Below are 19,562 nucleotides of genomic sequence, written 5' to 3'. Positions count from 1 at the left end.
GGATGTGGCCAGTTGTCCAGGTGCTGGGTGTGGGGGATGTGGTCAGTGTGTCCAGGTGCAGTGTGTGGGGGATAATGGACAGTTGGCCAGATGCAGGGCATAGGGGTTGGGGCCAATTGTCCAGGGGCAGCGTGTGGGGGGTGTGGTCAGTGTGTAAAGGTACAGGGAGTGGGGGATGTGGTCAGTTGTCCAGGTGCAGGGTGTGGGGAATGTGGCCATTGTGTCCAGGTGCAGGGTGTGGGGAATGTGGCCATTGTGTCCAGGTGCAAGGTGTGGAGGTATGTGGTCAGTTGTCCAGGTGCAGGGTGTGGCGGTTGGAGTCTCGCGGTGGCGGTTGGCCCGCGGCTTCGGTTGCCATGGTGTTGTTTACTGGCGGAGCGCGAGACAGAGCAGCCCAGGCAATGGCGCAGTGCGAGACTCAGCTCCCTGTCGTTAGAGTGGCCTTGGAGCGTCTGCAAGAGCTCGGTGAGCGGCTGCCCGGTCGTACTCTCAGCGCCCGGAGCAACGGACGAGAGAAGATTCGCTAAAAAAAACCCCTCCAGAAACATGCTTCCTTCCCACCTCCCGCGACTTCCCCCCACCCCAGCCCCGCGGCTCCTCCCCCCACCCCCGCGACTCGCCACCCTTGCGATTCCGCCCTTCCCCTACGACCCCCCCTTTCCCGCAGCCCCCTTTTCCCGTGACACCCCCTTTCCCCAACCAACATCTCTTTGCTCGCCCCTTCCCCATATCTTGTGACCCACCTTTCGCATCCCGAAACACCCCTCCCCGATCCCTTCCCCATCTCCTCGCTACCCCTTCCTTCCCCGGCGCCTTCCTCTAACGTGACTCTCAACTCCTGCCCGTTGCTCTTTCCCTCCCTGCTGCTGGCTCGCTGTTCCCCCCCATTGCTCCGTTTCCCTGACCCCTGCCCTGTTCCCCCAGTACCCCGATTCCCTGTCTCCTGTTGTTGCGTGATCTCCCCCATTGCCCCACGTTCCACATTCCCCCAGATCCCACATTCCCCCATGCCTCCACACCCCCTGCCAATGCCCCACACTGCCCCCATTCCCTCATACTGCCCCCATTCCCCCACGCCCCCATTCCTGCACAAGCCTCCATTCCCCCATGTGCCCCCCATTCCCCCATGTGCCCCCCATTCCCCCACGCCTCCATTCCTGCACACGTTCCCATTCCCCCATGTGCTCCCCATTCCCCCATGTGCTCCCCATTCCCCCAAGCACCCCCTCATTCCGCCACACGTTCCCCAATGCCCCACATGCCCCCTTCCCCCCCGCACCCCCATTTCCCCCTGCGCCCCCATGGCCCCCATGCTCCCCCACACCCCAATGTCCCCCATTCCCCAGGCGGCCCCCCCCCCCATTCTGCCGTGTTTCCCCACTCGGTCATGTTATTGTCCTTTTTTATTGTAGTGAGCGTTACAAAACTGGTCCAAATGTTTTTCAGAAAAAAACCTGAAAACCGAAAATGTTTGTTTTTGTCGTGAAACTGTTCGACACTTCAAACAAATTGTCGAAGGAGTTAGTCAACTGGTAAGATCGGAACTGAAGTTGTTAAAGTTTGAATACTAATATGGTTAGATTGAGCTTGTTTTATTTAGGCCATGTTTTTTGCAGGTTCTGCTCAAGCACCCCACCTCGGCATTGCAATTATATTTTTAACTGCTTGGCAGTCTTTAAAAATATGATAATTGGCCAACCATTAAGAACTCACACAGGGCGGTATAATGGGCTGACATGTTTTTTTCCAGAAATGTTTGTTTAATTTAAGAGAAATGGAAAGAAGTCTCACAACACCAGGTTAAAGTCGAACAGGTTTATTTGGAATCATGTACACTGCTCCTTCATCAAAAACAAACAATTTGCTCTCGGCTGGTGTAGATAGGACCAGAACCAGTCTTCAGACTCACCCATTTTAAGTGCAAGCAATTACATAGCCTCATTCAGGAACCATCTAGATACATGTAATTCTAGGCCTGCCAACAGCACAGCCCCAAAACAAAGCAAAACTGTGACTAAACAATCACAAGTCCCTTTAGAATTTTGCCTGGTATTGCATTATAATTGTAGCTGGTATGTGGAGTCAAAATAGCAAAGGAGCCCTATGAGATCTGGATTTAGAAAAACAACCCACAGGCCAGTATCCAGGAGAATTCATGCTCTGGATGGCCCACCTACATTTGATGTGGAACAATTAAGTTGCATAGCAATGTCCAAATTAGACCCAATCAAGATAAGTGTATAGTCAAACAGATATCTGATACTAATGGAGACCGATAAAGGTGCAGCCATATTGGTGGTTGAAGATTCAGAGTTCCATAAAATTCTCTGTGGACTCCAACCCTTAATTTTTATCAAGACCTCAGCAAGACAGAGAACCTCTACAGGGGAGCCCTTGTGAATTGTGGGAATAACCTCTGTCTCTGTCTCCAATGAAAGGCAACTGGTTCACTTACCCATGCTTGTAGTGGAGGGCTTGGGCCCAAACCTAATAGGGCAAAATTGGTTGCAAGAGGTCCACCTAAATTGGCTCACCATTTTTCAGCTAGATAATGGCCGCCTTAGTACAAGTCCTACTTAATGCCCTGAAGTTTTCCAGGAAGGCGTAGGAATTATCAAAGAAGAAAAAGAGCTGCCAGTACCATTTGCCTTATGGAACTGAACCCTATTGGAACTGAAATCCAGAGACTGAATGTGAAGGGATCATCAAACCAGTCCAATTTGCGGAATGGAGAGCATCAGTCGTACTAATTTTGAAGCCGGATGGATCAGTCTGCCTTTGCAGGGATTTCCTTAAGATCGAGGACTTAGATGCGAAGTTGGCAGGAGAACTTCCAAAAATTGATATGAGTCATGCGTGCTTACAATTACAGCTGGATGTAAATTCCCGGAGACAGTCAACAATTAATACTCGTAAAGGCCTTTACCAATACGCTAGATTGCCAACTGGGGAATCCTCCACCTGCGCAATTTTCCAGCGAACGATAGAGAATTTCTTACAAGGTCTGCCTCAGATGGCTACTTATCTGAATGACGTCCTCATAACAGGAAAACAAATAACGATCATGTAGAGAACCTTGAGGAAGTTCTAAGTTGGTTTTCCAAGGCAGGGGTCAGTAACTTATTATGGGAAATTTATACCCAACCTTGACTCCAACTTGGTCCCATTACAGCAAAAAAGATCAGACTTGGGAGTGGGTTTCCAGTCAATTCTTGGCTTTCAACAAAGTAAAGCAAAAGTTTTCCTCGTTGAATGTTCTGCAATATTGCAATCCCAGGAAAGAATTACTACTAACCTACAATGTATCCCTATATGGAAGTAGGGTGGTATTGGCACATTGGTGGCCAAATGGAGATGAACACCCAATTACATACACTTCCAGGACTTTGGCTATCACGGAATGCAAGTAAGCCCACATTAAAAAGGGAGGGTTAAGAAATTCCACCAGTGCTTGTATGGGCGAAAATTTGTCATTTCACGGACCACAAGCCAGTATTAGGCCTGCTAAAGAAGGGTGAGGCAGAGCTGCTCATAGCATAGGCACAAATCCAGAGGTGGACTTTATAGGCTGCGTACAATTTTCAATTGGAACATCATCCAGGAGACTGTATAGCCAATACAAATGCCTTAAGTCAGCTACTGTTAGCAGACACCCCACCAGTGGTATCCCCAATGGACGCGACCGTGATGACAATGAACTTTTGAAAACTCTCCCTGTGGCAACAAATAATATTCAATTGTGGACACACAGACCTGGTTATCGCAAAATTGAAACAGCTAGCACTGACGGGTGAAATAAAAAGGCTATTGCAGCCCACAGTCCACCTATGCAGGAGTCGGAGAGAGCAGCTGACCATGAAAGATGGCATACTACTCCGGGGCTCCAAGTTTGCCATCCTAAGCCAGGCTATTATCCCATCGTGGCTACAGCACAGTTGACTCAAGGACAGGACCAATTCCCCACAAAGTCCATGTGGGAGATACTATCCTATGAAATTGAAAAACCATTAAACTCCAGGCCATGCCGAAACAATTTATACCTAGCACATTTGGGAACATTGGAAAAAATTTTGGGACCAGCCTGCTCCTGCTCTCGGTCTCCGGTCATTGGAACCTTGGAGTCTGAATTGGATATGGCCGACCTAGCTGCATCAACTCCCTTGCCACCCAATAAAGGGAGTGGACCCGTACCTTAGTACTCAAAATAAAAAAAGGTGAGCTCCAGTCCGCCACACCCCTTCTACTTCCGACACAGAGTTAGAAGAACCAGAACTGGCATTGAAACCCTGCAAGAGGCCCTCAAGATGAACAACCTGCTGAGGTTCCTCGGATCTAGAAGGGAAGAGCTGAGCTGTAATGACTTTAACAAACTCCATGAGGTGGACCTTTTAGAATATGAGCTCCCTGGTTGAGGCTGTTAATGTTGATCTATCTTGGAGCCCTGCTGGAGTGCATACTGTGGAGTGTCTGGGTTACCGGCACTCAGAGTGTATACTTTGTATTGCGAAGTACCCATCTGAGAATAAATCTGGATTTAAGGGGCATCGGCCTTGAGAGTTATTTCACATTTTATGCTGTTGAAAAAGCGGTGAAACATAGAGGACAGAGGAGATTAAATGACAAAGATGTCATGAAACCAAAGGCAAAGATTGATTGATCCAGAGTAGGTATGTACAGCAGAATGAAGGTCAATGCTACATGGCACCAGGTGAGTGGGGAAGGATCTTCAAACTGGAGAACCGAGTTCAAGATTTGAAGATGTTGAACTTGATATTGAGTTCAGAAGGCTGTAAATTGTCTAACTGGAAGATGAGGTGCCGTTCCTCCAGCTTATTTTGAGCTTCCCTGGAACATCGTCGTAGGCTGAGGACAGAAATGTGGGCATAGAGAAAGATGGTGAATTGAAATGGCAAGCGACTGGTAGGTCAGGGTCATGCTTGCAGACTTGAGTGAAGGTGTTCCACAAACTGATCACCCAGTCTGTGTTTGGTCTCCCCACTACAGAGGAGACCACATTAGAACAAGATATACAGTAGACTAAGTTGAAAGAAGTACAAGTAAATCACTGATTCACTTGGAAGGAGTGGTTAGTAGTTGGGACCAAGGGCTGTGATGAGTAGGAAGTAAAGGGGCAAGAGTTACACCTCCCACAATTGCACTTGAAAGGGATGATGTGTTAGGAGTGGACCAAGGTGTTCCAGAGGGAATGGTCCCTTCAGAATACTGACAAGGGAGGGGATGTGAGGGGAAGATGTGTTTAGTTGGAGTTGGAAGGAGTGGTGGAAGATAATCCTTTGAATACAGAAGCTGGCGGGATAGAAAAGATGACAAGGAGAACCCGATTGTGGTTCAGGAAGGGAGGGGAAGGGGTGAGGGCAGAAGTGTAGGAAATAGGTTAGACACAATTGAGGGCCCTGTCAACCACAATGGGGGAAAGGGTGTGCCCTCAGTTGAGGAAAATGGAAACATGTCAGAAGTGTTATCCTTACCTGCATGCTACTTTAGAGCCACAGCAATGTGATTGACTTTTAACTGCCTTTTGAAAGCCCCCACTTTGAGGGCAATTAGGAACGGGGAATATGCACCAACCTTGCCAGTGATACCCACATCCCATGACAGAATAAGTAAATGTCTTCACCATCAATAAGGTACATTCAAATGTTTTGAAACAATTTCCTGACAACATTGATTCAACACTTGGAAAACAGAATGATTACCCATTTTCACTCTACTTCCTGTAGATACTTTATCATTTATTTGGAACATTATGCCCTTTTATCCGGTATTTTTCTTGGTCACTACCCCTTAACCTGTGTTTAAGCAGGGAAATGGGGATTGCCTATTCTTATGATGTTATACATGGTTTCTATGAATGCCACCTTATGATTCCACAGTAAAAATTAACAAATAGAGAACAAGCTACTGGTTGCTTCTATCTTTAAATTATTTTTACAAAGTAAAAGAAATTGAAATATGAAGAATTTTACTGTAAAAAAAAACTATAACAAGACAGTTAGTAAGAAGTCTCAGAAAATTGAGGGAAGCTAAGAGCTGGCACAAAAGTAGAATTGATGCGGAAGATCAATCATGCTTGCATGAATGATTGAGCAGGTTTTGCAGGTCTTTTGTCTCCTGCTGCTATTACGTTCTATAAAAGGGGAAAAAAAAGCATGAGTTTACATAGCACCTTTCATGGCCACCAGATGGAGCAAATGTTTACAGCCATAAAAAATGTGAATTGTAGTCACGGTTGTAATATGGGAAATGTGACAATTTTGCATACTGCATATTTAAAAATTTAAAAAAGGTTCGGGCAACTCAGAAGTTCAATTTCTTAAAATTAAAAGAGAATCCTGCAGGGCCTATATGATATTCATTCCTGACATAAACAGTTCTGTACTCGGAGTTGAATTTGTAATCTCATCTCATAAATGTCATTGATAGCAGTATAATATTTTTGTATTAGAATATAGCAAAACCTCTTCCACTTTTATGACGGATGAGTGATGTGAGTAACAAAAGCTTCACAGTGCTAGAGCATGGTTAGTTCTGAGTTTTCCCTAACGTTTGCCTTGGAAGTGTGGGAATCCAGATGGGATGTTGAGTTGAATGCAAACTCAAAATCTACACTAATAACTGGACAAAAATGTTTTTGTTTTACAGTTTAATGCATTTGATCGTGTTGCACCACAAAATCCAACACAAAACAAACTAATTCCTTATGGAAAGGGAGTACTTTAAAGTATGAAAAGCATGTTGGGATGATAACTTGTTGCAGGATACAGCTTTGTAAAAATAAATTATTGTATATTATGGCACTTACTAGGAAGAAGTTAGAAGGAATGTTCATGATGTACTTGAAGTGGAAACCATCAAAGCCAGTAAACTACGACACAAATTGTCTCAAATTCCTAATAAACTGAACCAGCAAATAGCAGGTAAGATGATGTGAAGCAAGCTTGATATTACTATTTTTTGATGAAAGCATTTAGTGTAACATTAATCTTTTGAAAAGTGATTTACTAATTATTGTAGATTTTGCAAATTGACAAACTATATGATGGATGCAGAGATGTACCTTAATTCAAATCACAACATTCTTTAATTAAAAATAAAATACTGAAGAAGCTTAACCTAAGCAGTATATGCTAGAAATATTCAGGAGGTCAGGCAGGACTAAGAGAAACACAGTTAAATGGGGAGAATTCAGTTCTAGTGACACAGATTCCCCCATCATTTAGAGAACCAGTGGGAACACAACATTGCTTCCGTGGAGGTTTAATGCAATAGGAATGCAGTTGGGCCAGTTGTGGGACTTCCCACATATTAAAAGACCCCTGAAAGCTGTTGATTAGTTGGGGGCTGGCAACGTTCCATTGCTGCAATGCCACAGAAAGTGGTAACTGCCATCAGTAATGCCCCAACGCTTACCCAGAGAGTTGACACTGGATCCCTGGAAACAGATGAGTGGGATAGAGATCCCTGGGACAGGGTGAGGGGAGAGGGGGTGACAGAGAAAGGAGAGGCAGGGGTGGTAAGAGAACAAATTTTCAGTTCCCTCACCCATCCCAATGCCAGGTCCTTTGGACACTGAGTGACCATCAGTGAGGCCCTGAGTAAACTTGATAGAGTTTGCTGGGTGGCCTTCAGGAGCTGCAGGAGACACTTAAAAGTTCTATTATATCCTTGAACAAACATTAAATTCCAGTGCGTTTAGGGTTATTGACTTTAAGTGGTTCATTTATGAGCCTAATTAGCACCCTGCTGCCAGTGGGTCAAATTCCTGAAGTGGGCTCTTTCCACCCTCAAGTTAATTGAAATTTTTTTCCAAGTGGCGGGTATTGGATGTGAACACTCCTGCCTAATTTTCCCGGTCTGTCTGCCATCAAGCCTGCGCTGGCGAGCTCCATTAAATTCAGCCAATGATTCAGGTTTGTGACCTCTTGTCAGAACTGGAAAATATTATAGTTATAGCTATTATTAAGCAAGTACAGAAGCAGGGAAAGTATGGGATGTGCTGAGTATGTTTGGGTAGAAAGCAAGAAGGAAAGTCTGAAGGACTCAGTAGAGAAGGCAAGAGTGTGTAATGAAGCAGGACCTTACAAGACAATTATGATTTAAAATTACCCATCTAACTAAAGGGAAGATTGAGAATTCTGAAGACAACCTTGCTTAGAAATATCTCTGTGATGTGGCCATGGGGGAGAAACTCAAACAGAAAGTTATTGAAATATCAAATGACATTTTGCATATCTTCACACTTTTTCTTAAGCTTTATTCCAATCCAATCCAATCAACTCCAATTCAGAGTCCCAACAAGTTGGGACATTCCTGATCCAAGCTTACAAGGCAGGGCTCTCACCTCCTGTCATGGGCTTGATCTACGTGATCCAAGCTGATTGAAGTAGGTATAGCTCCTCCTCCAAGGCTTGATCTCATTTGCATCTTAGCCCAAAGGCCAAGATGATGCTTTAAAAAATTGCTTCAAATGAAGCTAAAATGTAACCTAGTGACTTCTACCAAGTACAGCATGTCGATACCACACTTGATCTTAGCCAAAGGCCGAGAAGCACATCTTCGTACAATTGTTTTATTTCAAAAATATACTTTATTCATAAAAATCTCAATTAAACTATAGCAAATCTACATGTCTAAAAACTGCAAACAGTGCAGAATAAAAACCTTTTTACATTTGTATACAAATTACAGTCATTACATTTCATAACTTAAAACTATATACAGGCCTCAAATTTTACTGTGTGCCATTATTTCTCAGATTGGCACACAGTTACGCAGGCCGAGGGTATTCTGCAGTTCCCGGGCCCTCGGTTTGCCTCCGTTAAAAGGCCTTATAGTGTGGCCTTTCCCCCTTGTGTCTTTGTGGCGGCTGCCCCAAGCTTCAGCGTGTCCCTCAGCATGTAGTCCTGGACCTTGGAATGTGCCAGTCTGCAACACTCGGTTGAGGACAGTTCTTTCAACTGGAAGATCAGCAAGTTTCACACAATACCTCAGAGGAAAGTGACATCAGTTCTTTAAGACACAGAGAGAGGAAACAGATAATGCTGTAAGGAGGAATAGAATAGTTACTATCAAGGTGGATCTTGCTGGTAATTTGATCTGAAAGACCTAGGCTGAGTGGAACAACATTTGAAGTGTGTTGGAAGTTTCAACCTAGTGTAGCAGGGAGAAGTGAGCCTGCTTGAAAACTCTGGATTTTGGAGGGACTATTCCTTTTATGCTACAAATTTGCCAGTGGTGAGGTAAAACTGTTATAAGACTTACCGCCATTGCATTAGTTAATCAATGCAGAAGGATCCTTTCTTTCATTTGGTGCATTAATTGGCTGTTTAAATAATGTTTGATTTATGTTGATTTTAGTTTGTTTGTTATAGTTGAAGTCTTAAAATGTGAAATTTCATCTGATTATTTTGATCAGTGACTGGAAATTTATCTCCTAAAAAGCTATCAATCTCTATGGGGCCTTTATTGATTGAAGGGATGATGATGCAAGTGTAAAGGAGATAATAAGAGAATCTCCATTACAAGGGAGGAAGTGTTAGGATTGTCAGGGAACATTAAAACTGACAAATCCCCAGGGCCTGATGGCATCTATCCTAGGCTGCTCAGGGAGACAAGAGATGAAATTGCGGGGCCTCTAACGGAAATCTTTGTCTCTTCGCTGGACACAGGCGAGGTCCCTGAGGATTGGAGGATAGCGAATGTTGTACCATTATTTAAGAAGGGTAGCAGGGATAACCCGAGTAATTAGAGGCCGGTGAGCTTGACGTCCGCGGTGGGGAAGTTGTTGGAGAGGATTCTTAGAGATAGGATGCGTGCGCGTTTAGAATGGAACAATCTCATTAGTGACAGACAGCATGGTTTTGTAAGAGGGATGTCGTGCCTTACAAATTTGGTGGAGTATTTTGAGGAGGTGACAAAAACGGTTGACGAAGGAAAGGCCGTGGATGTCATCTATATGGATTTCAATAAGGCGTTTGACAAAGTCCCTCAAGGCAGGTTGGTTAAGAAGGTTAAGACTCGTGGGATACAAGGAGAGGTGGCTAAATGGGTAGAGAACTGGCTTGGCCACAGGAGACAGAGGGTAGAAGTCGAAGGGTCTTTTTCTGGCTGGAGGTCTGTGGCCAGTGATGTTCCGCAGGGCTCTGTACTGGGACCTCTGCTATTTGTGATATATATAAATCGTCTGGAAGAAGGTGTAACTGGTGTTATCAGTAAGTTTGCGGATGACACGAAGATGGCTGGACTTGCTGATAACTATGAACATTGTCGAACAATACAGCAGGATATAGATAGGCTGGAAAATTGAGTGGAGAAATGGCAGATGGAATTTAATCCAGATAAATGTGAGGTGATGCATTTTGGAAGAACTAATGTTGGGGGGAGCTGTACAATAAATGGCAGGGCCACCAAGAGTGTAGAAATAGAGGGACCTAGGTGTGCAAGTCAACAAATCCCTGAAGGGGGCAGCACAGGTGGAGAAGGTGGTGAAGAAGGCATATGGTATGCTTGCCTTTATAGGACGGGGTATAGAGTATAAAAACTGGAGTCTGATGTTGCAGCTGTATAGAATGCTGGTTAGGCCACATTTGGAGTACTGTATCCAATTCTGGTCGCTGCAGTACCAGAAGGACGTGGAGGCTTTAGAGAGAGTGCAGAGAAGGTTTACCAGGATGTTGCCTTGCTTGGAGGGTCTTAGCTATGAGGAGAGATTGGGTAAACTGGGGTTGTTCTCCCTGGAAAGACAGAGAATGAGGGGAGACCTAATACAAAATTATGAAGGGTATAGATAGGTGAATAGTGGGAAGCTTTTTCCCAGATCGGAGGTAACGATCACGAGGGGTCACAGGATCAAGGTGAGAGGGGCGAGGTATAACTCCGACATCAGAGGGACTTTTTTATGCAGAGAGTGGTGGGGGCCTGGAATGCACTGCTAAGTAGGGTGGTGGAGGCAGACATGCTGGCATCGTTTAAGAATAACCTGGATAGTCACATGAGCAGACTGGGAATGGAGGGATACAAACGAATGGTCTAGTTGGACCAATGAGCAGCACAGGCTTGGAGGGCCAAAGGGCCTGTTTCCTGCTGTACTGTTCTTTGTTCTTTGTTCTAATAATGGACTGGAAACACAGGTTCATGGTTATGGACTGAACAGATGTGTTCCCCAGTATAGAGGAAAGCCCACTGTCAGTAGAAATACAACAGTAACCTAAGTTGAACGAAGTACAATTAAATACATGGTTCAGCTGAAAGGAATATTTGGGGGCCTTGATGAGGGCAAGGGAGGAAGAAGCTGACATTCCATCATTTGTGTTTCCATGGGAAAGTACTCATGTGAAATATCTTTGTAATAGAGTAATTTTTAATCAAGAGAGGAAGCAGATAATGCTGTGGGGACTAACAGAACAGTTCCTACCAAGGTGGATCTTGCTGGTAATAATTTGATCTGAAAGACCTGGGCTGAGTGGAACAACATTTGAAGTATGTTGGGAGTTTCAACCTAATGTCTTAATGTCATGGGTTTTGGAGCGTAAGAGATGCACATCTGCCTGAAGAAATTGTTTTTTCAGTGAGCAGCAATAGTGTGTTGGACAAAAGGCCCAAATTGGCACAAACTAAATTATCACTTGTTAACCACCTGTCCAATTTACAAGCTATTTATGCTTGTTATTCTTTAAACATGTACATCATGCGCTGTTAAATATATTGAAATGTAGTTCTTGGATAGTGACATTGTTACTGTGTCAGAAGCCATGGTCAGGTCAATGAATACTTTATAGATGTCCATATTCTGTTCATGGAACTTTCCTTCAATTTGACATGTTGCAAAAGTCATGCCTACTGTCCTCCATCCTGCTGGAAATCACACTGATTCTGTATACACCATCATCGAAGTGAGTGATAATCTGATGATGAATAACTCTTGCAAGAGTTATTCTTGTTGAAAGAAGTTGAAAGAATTATTCATGTTGTTGAAGGGACGACACAGTGGCACAGTGGTTAGCACTGCTGCCTTACAGTGCCAGGGACCTGGGTTCAATTCCGGCCTCAGGTCACAGTCTATGTAGAATTCGCACATTCTCCCCGTGTCTGCATGGGTTTCCTCCAAGTGCTCCAGTTTCCTCCCACAGTCCAAAGATGTGTGAGTTAGGTGAATGCCCCGAGTGTCAGTGGATTAGCAGAGTGTGGGGTTATGGGAATGGGACCTGGGTGGGATTGTGATCCGTGCAGACTCGATGGGCCAAGTTGTCTCCTTCTGTCCTGTAGGAATTCTATGATTCTAAGTGATCATCACAGACTTGCCCTTTTCACTTGTAGTCTGGAGGCTTTCTTGTAGTCTTGGGGTACAGCTCCCTGGTTCCAGACTAGGCAGAAGAGACTAGAGAGTTTCCTGATACATGAGTGCCTCCATACTTGAATACTTCAAGTGAGATACCATCAGCTGTCAGCGACCTACGATAGAAGGTTGCTTTATGGCCTTTGTGATTCCGTTTGACAAGGATTGAGAGCAAGTGCTGTGGAAGTGCCTCAGTAATATCTTGCTATGTTGGGTGTTTTCAGTCCCTTACATACGTCTGCTCTGGGGATTGGTGGCTTGATACTGGACTGTAGATGACACTCACAGTCAGAGGAGGCATCTCCAGCTTGTAGACGAGTATTAGGTGGATTCGGTGGTCTCACGATCCTGGCGTTTCTGTAAGTAACTCTTCAAGGGGCCTCAAGGGGCCAGGAAGGATGAAAATGCTGTCATGCCTGCAGTGTTTGTGGGGAAAGTGGTCCCTACCAGTGATTCCTATGAGAGAGTTACTGCTGCAAGCATGATCTGAGGATAGAATGGCTGGAATAAGTTCAATCCAAGGGCTTCACAATGATTGGATTGAGAATGCAACGTGTTCAGTCATGTCTCCATTCAGTGGTTCCATCGGATAGTTGCCTTTTTCCTGGCAATCAGGCAACTGAAAAGGAGGAGAGGACGGGCCCGTCACGAGGAGACTGGGCAAGGGGAAGAGCCTTATCCTAAGTAACATAGACCAGCAGGACACTCCTCAGCACCCTAAAACTGAGGCTCACAGACCAATTCCACAGAGGTATTTGCATGAGATGCAAGGATGTACTGAAGATGCTTCTTGTGTGCAGATGAATGTGAGACGTTATCATGGATGCCTTTGCTTGTCAAGGGATGTGATGGATTATTTGCTGTATTATTTGGGAGGAACTGATGTTACTGCGACTGGGAGGCCAGCCATTGCCTGTGGCTCTAAAGGAGACTGTCACAATGAACTTTTTTTGTGAGTAACCTCCACTGGGGATATCTGCAGCATGTCTCAAGCATCTGCTCATAATTATACCTGAGTGGTGACCAATGCCCTATTTAGCAACATACACAATTACATCAGTTCTCATTGAATGAAGCTAGCCATGTTGCCAAAGCAGTGGGCATTATAGAAATCTCCAGATTCCCACAGATGTAGGGTGCACCTGGCAAGAGTTACTACGATTCATTGATAAGAAAGGCTACCATTCTGAATGTACAGCTGGTCTATGCAAGATCCCCTAGAAGCTCCCACAACTCCTGCATATTGAGTCATTCAGAGGTGCCACAGATCTTTGAGGACTCTCAGCACATCCATGATTGGGCTTAGGTGATAAAAGTCTACTCATTAAGGATGTGGCTGATGACATCTGTTTGGCGACCACAAATTACTTCAGAGGACAGATACAATGTCTCATTCTACAGCTTGCACCTTAATCGAGCAAACCATTGGCATGTTGAAGATATGTTGCAATGTGTGGACTGGTCAGGCAGCATGTTCTGTACTCTCACCATAGTTTCCTGCTTTATCACTATGTTCGACCCAACCTGGCCATACAAAGTGAGGGATGGTCTGGCACAGCAAAAGATGGAGGAGCTGCACATTTCCTCCGAAGAGAAAGTTGAGATAACTGAGCTTGATGAGGGTGAGTGAATTAAGATTCCAGAGGAGAGGGCCGTAAAACAGGTCAGACATGCCCGTGAGATTCTTTTAGCACTAGGTTCAAGGACAATGAGCAAAATTGACTCATTTGAGCCTCTTTCAGCTGTGCACTTAATGCTGGCTTGGCAAGGACGCCTTTGTGGCTATCCTCATCATCTCAATGGTGCAGATCAATCTGTGATGTAAAATTGTAACAGCTCATTCAATGTCCTCATTCTTGGAGTGTTAGGCAGCCTAGGCATGTAGGTTTTCTTTAATCAGATATTAGTTCCTCTATGGACTAAGCAGAGTACACAAGCATCTAGCAAACATTGCACTGTTACAGCAACTTTCAAAAGGCAGGAATAGAACTGTAATTGTGACAGTATGCCTGGAGTGTTACATGGCAAGTCAGGGAAAACAATCATCACATTCTTGCCTTGCTACCTGAAGTTTAATCTCTGTCCACCGAGTCAGGTCTCTCCACAAGCAATCATTTCTGCAAAACAAGTGTTCAAGCCTCATCATCTTACTGAGACCCCAGCATGAGATTGCTCCTTAGGGTACAGTTATCTGTCACTCACCGTAATGAATTGAGTCTGCAAGGCTAACAATGTGTGCCCTGTTGAAGCTTCAGCAGCAGTATTTTTTGATCATTGCAATCATGAGTGCTTGACAATCGTCTGGAGTCTCAGTTTAGCCTGGCATCTGAGTCAGAAAACGCAAGTGGTGCATTTAGGTCAACTAGTTAAATTGTTCATAATAAAGAGCACACATCAGATGTAATGGAGGTTCGCTCTGATCCCATAAGATTTTTCATTCCACCAGTCTCAAATACCTACCGGGAAACCAGACACTCAGGGGCACTGTAATTATCAGCTGCCCATCAGAAAGCTGGTAGAGGGTTAATGTCAAGATATGTCAGCCGGATCTTCAGGCCTAGAGTGGCATCCTCCTTTATCACAGTTCATCTGTGGCCTTGACACACACCTCCAATCTCATATAGTCATTGCTCTCTATCAGAAATCTTATGACTTACTACTCATAGGTCTGTATCAAGCAGGTGGAAAATTGGGTGCTGTTGTCTGTGATTACTTTGGAGGGTGTCCTCTGGAGAGCCAAGATCCAGAGAGTTCCCTACAGCAGGTAGATCCTGCTTGCCCTGAGCATCTAAAATTAATAGCGACACAGGCAGAGGGTACTTGGAGTGGCTGGTCATTCCAGGCGGATCCTGGATGATTTCAGCAGGGTGTCCAACTGATGCACTCCTTCCTGTGAGTGCCCAGCAGCCAGCCCTAGACTCCAAGGTGAAGGGTCTCCTGGAAGGAGATTGAGGCACCCCATCAGCCTCTCACTAAGTCAGTGCTCAAAAACACTCATGACTGAAATGATGAGGTACAGATTCTAGCTCATATTCAGCATAAAGCCCTGTACTAAGGCCTCCACGGTGATCGTCACCCGTCCATTGGTGACCTTGATGTACTAGCGTGTCAGCACGATAACGTCATACTGAACACGAGCAGTCTCTTCCACGTTCCATTCCAATCTGTTGACAGCTCCTGACAACCCTGCCTGTTGTGCCGCCATCTGTCTTTAGAGCTCCAACATCTCTATGGGCCAAGTTCACAGGCTCAACATCAGACTTGGAGTCAGCAGAAGCCGACCCTCAGGTGACCCTCAAGTGTTAGCGACCTTAACTGTCACTGTCTCTGCCTTTGTGGATCCAATTCTGTGCTGTGCTCATCAGATGGTGACCCCCAATTCTGCTCAAAAGCTAGGTCCCACTGAGGTGTGTGTCTCTGTACACGTCCAGTGTGTGGTTGAACACTATGATGGCTCCACATTCAGTGGGATCTCAGCATCCTCAACTGAGGTGGTCTGGGGCTGATGGGCTGGCTGGCAGTAGCCCTTTTCCTTTCCCTGCTGGTGCCTGAGAAAATATAATTTGTGATTGGCTGCATGATCACCAACATTAGAGGCATTATAAGAGATATAGATAGGGTGAATAGTTGGAAGTTTTTTCCCAGGGTAGAAATGACAATTACAAGGGGGCACAAGTTCAAGGTAAGGGGGGAAGGTTCAGTGAAGATGTGTGAAGAAGTTTTTTTACACAAAAGCTGGTGGAGGCCGGAAATGCACAGCCAAGTGAGGTGGTTGAGGCAGTTACGTTAGACACATTTAATACTTATCCTGATTGGTGTATGAACGAACAGGGAATAAAGGGATATAAGCGGTTGGTCCAGATAGGACAATGTGGTCGGTGCAGGCTTGGAGGGTCGATGGAGCTGTTCCTTTGCTGTATTGTTCTTCATTCTATTAAAACTCTCACTTTTGGCTGTGATTGAGAGACTGTTGGTGAGCCCTCACTGGCTTGTTGGGAGATGCCAATTTTGTACCTGCAAAACCTCAGATACTTTTGACCAGTTTACTTACTCAGAGGTTTTACCCAGGTGTCTTTATTTGCAAGATGGATAAACGAGAAACACAAATAAAGGTTCAATAAGTTTATTAATAATAATATTATTAACCGTTAAATTATTCACATAAAACAAGAGAATATCCCAGATTCAAGTGTACTATCTGCAAAGGTGGTCAAACTGGAGGCCCGATTCTCTGAGTCCCTTTGGTCTGTCATCATGAATGTGAGCCTCAGTGGCATCTTCTTCCTTCGCTTGTCAGTCTTCCAGATGGTCAAGATCACCTCCCTCGTCAAGTCTTCGCTGCTGGTGTGTCTGAGATGCGTACCTTTATTTTCGCGCTCCCCCCCACCTTTCCAGAAACTTCTCTGGCTTCCGGCCAATGAGGTCTTGGGAGGGGGTCCCAATACCCAGTGAGTTTCTTGATGTCTGCTTGGCAGGACATCGGACCTGCCCCCAGGTGTCCATCTCCGTGGTGTTGCTTACATGTAATCTGTTGCCCTATAAAGTAAATGCAGGAGTTCTAGGTTACAGAAAGCCTGAGCAAATCTGGGCTTCTAACACATCCACATCACTTCTAACAATAGGCCAGTGCATTTCAATGGGTGTGATGATCTCCTGCTGGGTCTCAGTGTGATGATCTTTGATGGGACAGGCCCAGATACGTTTCTGTGTCTTTTGTATATTTGACCTTAGTTTGGCTGCCCGAGGTTTGACTGTGTTTGATTTTAATATGCCCAATTCTTTAATTTAGGATATCTAATTTAATTAGTCTTAAAGACCCTGATTATATTGCCACAGTCCCTCATCCTGATCCAGTGAGCATCAAGAAACCGGATCACACAATCCTTGCCAAACAATCTCAACAAGCAAGTACCCCGAATCCAGGCTTTATGGTATCACTCCTAACCCACAACAGTAACAACAAATCTAAATGAAGTAAAATAATAAAAGAAACAATGCATCAATAAAGTATGTACAAAACAAAGCAATAAACAGTACAAAATAACAAGTGACTGTACATATTGCAATACAGACAGAAGAGTATCAATGTTCTTGATTGTAGAGCCTTTCCCCATGTCCTTTGCCGAGTCCAGGTATTGCAGGAGTTCCTTCTCCCATCGGACGAATTTAAACGTGATGGTTAGGTTCACTGCCATAAGTAGGATTCCTATTACGGCCAGGTATGACAGAATGTAGACCCCTGAGTAGATTTGGACATTTGAACGCCAGCCCCAGAGATCCTTCCACCATGTAGTGACTCTAACTCCACTAATGTTCTTTTTTATTTCCCCTGTTTGTTGCGCCACTTTGACAAAGATCTTGTGTGCTGTGATCAGTTGTGCCCAAATTTGTTGAGGTTTCTCGGGTAGAAGTATTAACCCAGTATCAAATTTTTCAAAATACTCCCCCAAGCTTTGTCTCATTCCTCGCAAGCATATATTAGCGTTTTCTCTCTTCTGTGTACATCTATCATCTCAATTAATCCTATCCTCGAGGAAATGTGTGATTTAATGCAAAAGGTAGTGTTGTGGATGTTACACATTTCTGCCCCTTACTGGTAATTTTATAGCAAGGTTGTAATACAATATTCTCCCTTCCCCCGTAAGCTACCCAGGTGACATCCCTTTCCAAATTTTGAATTTCCAGAGTAGAGTTTTGGTCAATGATTGTTCTGAATCCACATAGGGCATGTTCATTTTCGTACACCGAATATTGGCACAGACCTGTTTTGTATGTATGTTCACATTTCTCCAGACTAGTCCTTATGAGCTTTCCTCCTTTCTCAGCCACATATGGTAGAGTTCCCTGGTATTCTACCCACATCCCTCCTTTAATGATCGCTATATTTTTGGCTTCAAAAAATGTCAACCCCACCTTATATTTTAATATTATTGGGATCCCCAGCACCATTCTTAGTGCAGTCCCTGGGGTTCCTTCACAACTATCGTTAGACCAGACATAGTCAGTTGCCATCATTTTTCCCTGGTACAGGTGTTTTAATTTGTTCATCACTGATCCAGCACGGAACTTTCCCCCTGCTAACCTGGCCAAGGCTCTCTCATAGTTGCTCGACCATCCATTATTCATAGACACAGGGTTTGGTTCTGTTGCCTGGCATCATCTTCCACCCTCTCTCGGGGGATCTGATTAATAGTTTGGGCATGCCGTTATAGTAACCATAAGGCTACTGGCCTTGTCCTCAGCTAAATCTCCCTCAGCATCTTGCGTTTACACCTAAGCCGTCCAAGATCTGTTTAACATATCGGGTTAGGACTCTGAGCTTATTATCCAAACCAGCCAGATCCAGTGTGTTAATGGTGGATACCACCACCCCATGTGCAGTTGACTGACCATTCAGGATTTCCCTCCTTTTGCGCCCCTTTGATCTGGGCGTCTCCTCCCTCGTGTGTCCCAGTCTTTCGGCTTAGTAGCCTTTGAATCAAGTGGATGTACAAATTTCTAAGTGGGGAGGGACATCAATCTGGTAATTGCGTTCCGGCAAAATCTATGACTATCAGTCCTCCCACAGTCCAAAGAAGTGCAGGTTAGGTGGATTGACCATGCTAAATTCTCCCTGTGTACCCAAAAGACACCGGAGTGTGGCGACTAGGAGATTTTCACAATAACTTCATTGCAGTGTGAATGTAAGCCTACCTGTGACTAATAAATAAACTTTATCAATTTGTACTGTGTGTTGCCAAATAATATTTTCCCTGTATGTTTTAGTATCAATCCATTTTGGGGCCTTGGAGTGGTTTCAGGACAAGTGGGGAGGGATGTGCTAACTATTGGTTTTAACTCATTCTTAATTTCATAGTACATAAACTTGTTCTGAATAACCTTACCGGGGCACTTCTTTCCTAATTCCAGCCCTTTTTCTGGGCCATAGGCTGGACAGGCTAGCTCCATGCACCCAAGGTTAGTATACGCCACCAAACACTAGCAAGGGTCGTCCTTAGGGAGCAGTAATCAGAGCTCCCATTATCTTTCCTGTACACCACTCTGGTTGTTAAACCCATAAGTGATACTCTTTTTGGGGTGTACCCATAGGATGCCATCCTCACATTTGTCTGCATCTGGTGGGTGAACCACATATATCCAGGGTATCATAGGCTGATCTTCTGGGCTTAAATGGTGTGGCGTCTGTGGTTCGGTCCTTCTGTGTCCA

The 19,562-nt window shown here is 44.7% G+C and overlaps 1 protein-coding gene across 2 annotated transcripts in view; it reads left to right on the top strand.

The window, feature by feature from the left end:
- Nucleotides 1–384: 384 nt before the first annotated feature.
- The window catches only part of ccdc175 (coiled-coil domain containing 175), a 136,069-nt gene continuing 116,891 nt past the window's right edge, over nucleotides 385–19,562 (top strand). For both annotated transcript variants that reach the window (XM_080202795.1, XM_080202794.1), the window contains exons 1-3: nucleotides 385–465; nucleotides 1,447–1,532; nucleotides 6,827–6,938. In XM_080202795.1, coding sequence (XP_080058921.1) covers nucleotides 402–465; nucleotides 1,447–1,532; nucleotides 6,827–6,938 — 262 coding nt within the window. In that variant the 5' untranslated portion in view covers nucleotides 385–401. The remainder of the gene's footprint in view (nucleotides 466–1,446; nucleotides 1,533–6,826; nucleotides 6,939–19,562) is intronic.

This window comes from Carcharhinus amblyrhynchos, chromosome 14 (genome assembly GCF_965287045.1).
Source record: "Carcharhinus amblyrhynchos chromosome 14, sCarAmb.v2.hapA, whole genome shotgun sequence".
NCBI classification, from domain to species: Eukaryota; Metazoa; Chordata; class Chondrichthyes; order Carcharhiniformes; family Carcharhinidae; genus Carcharhinus; species Carcharhinus amblyrhynchos.
Note: the sequence above shows the minus strand (reverse complement) of the source record. Positions and strands in the feature narration are given on the sequence as shown.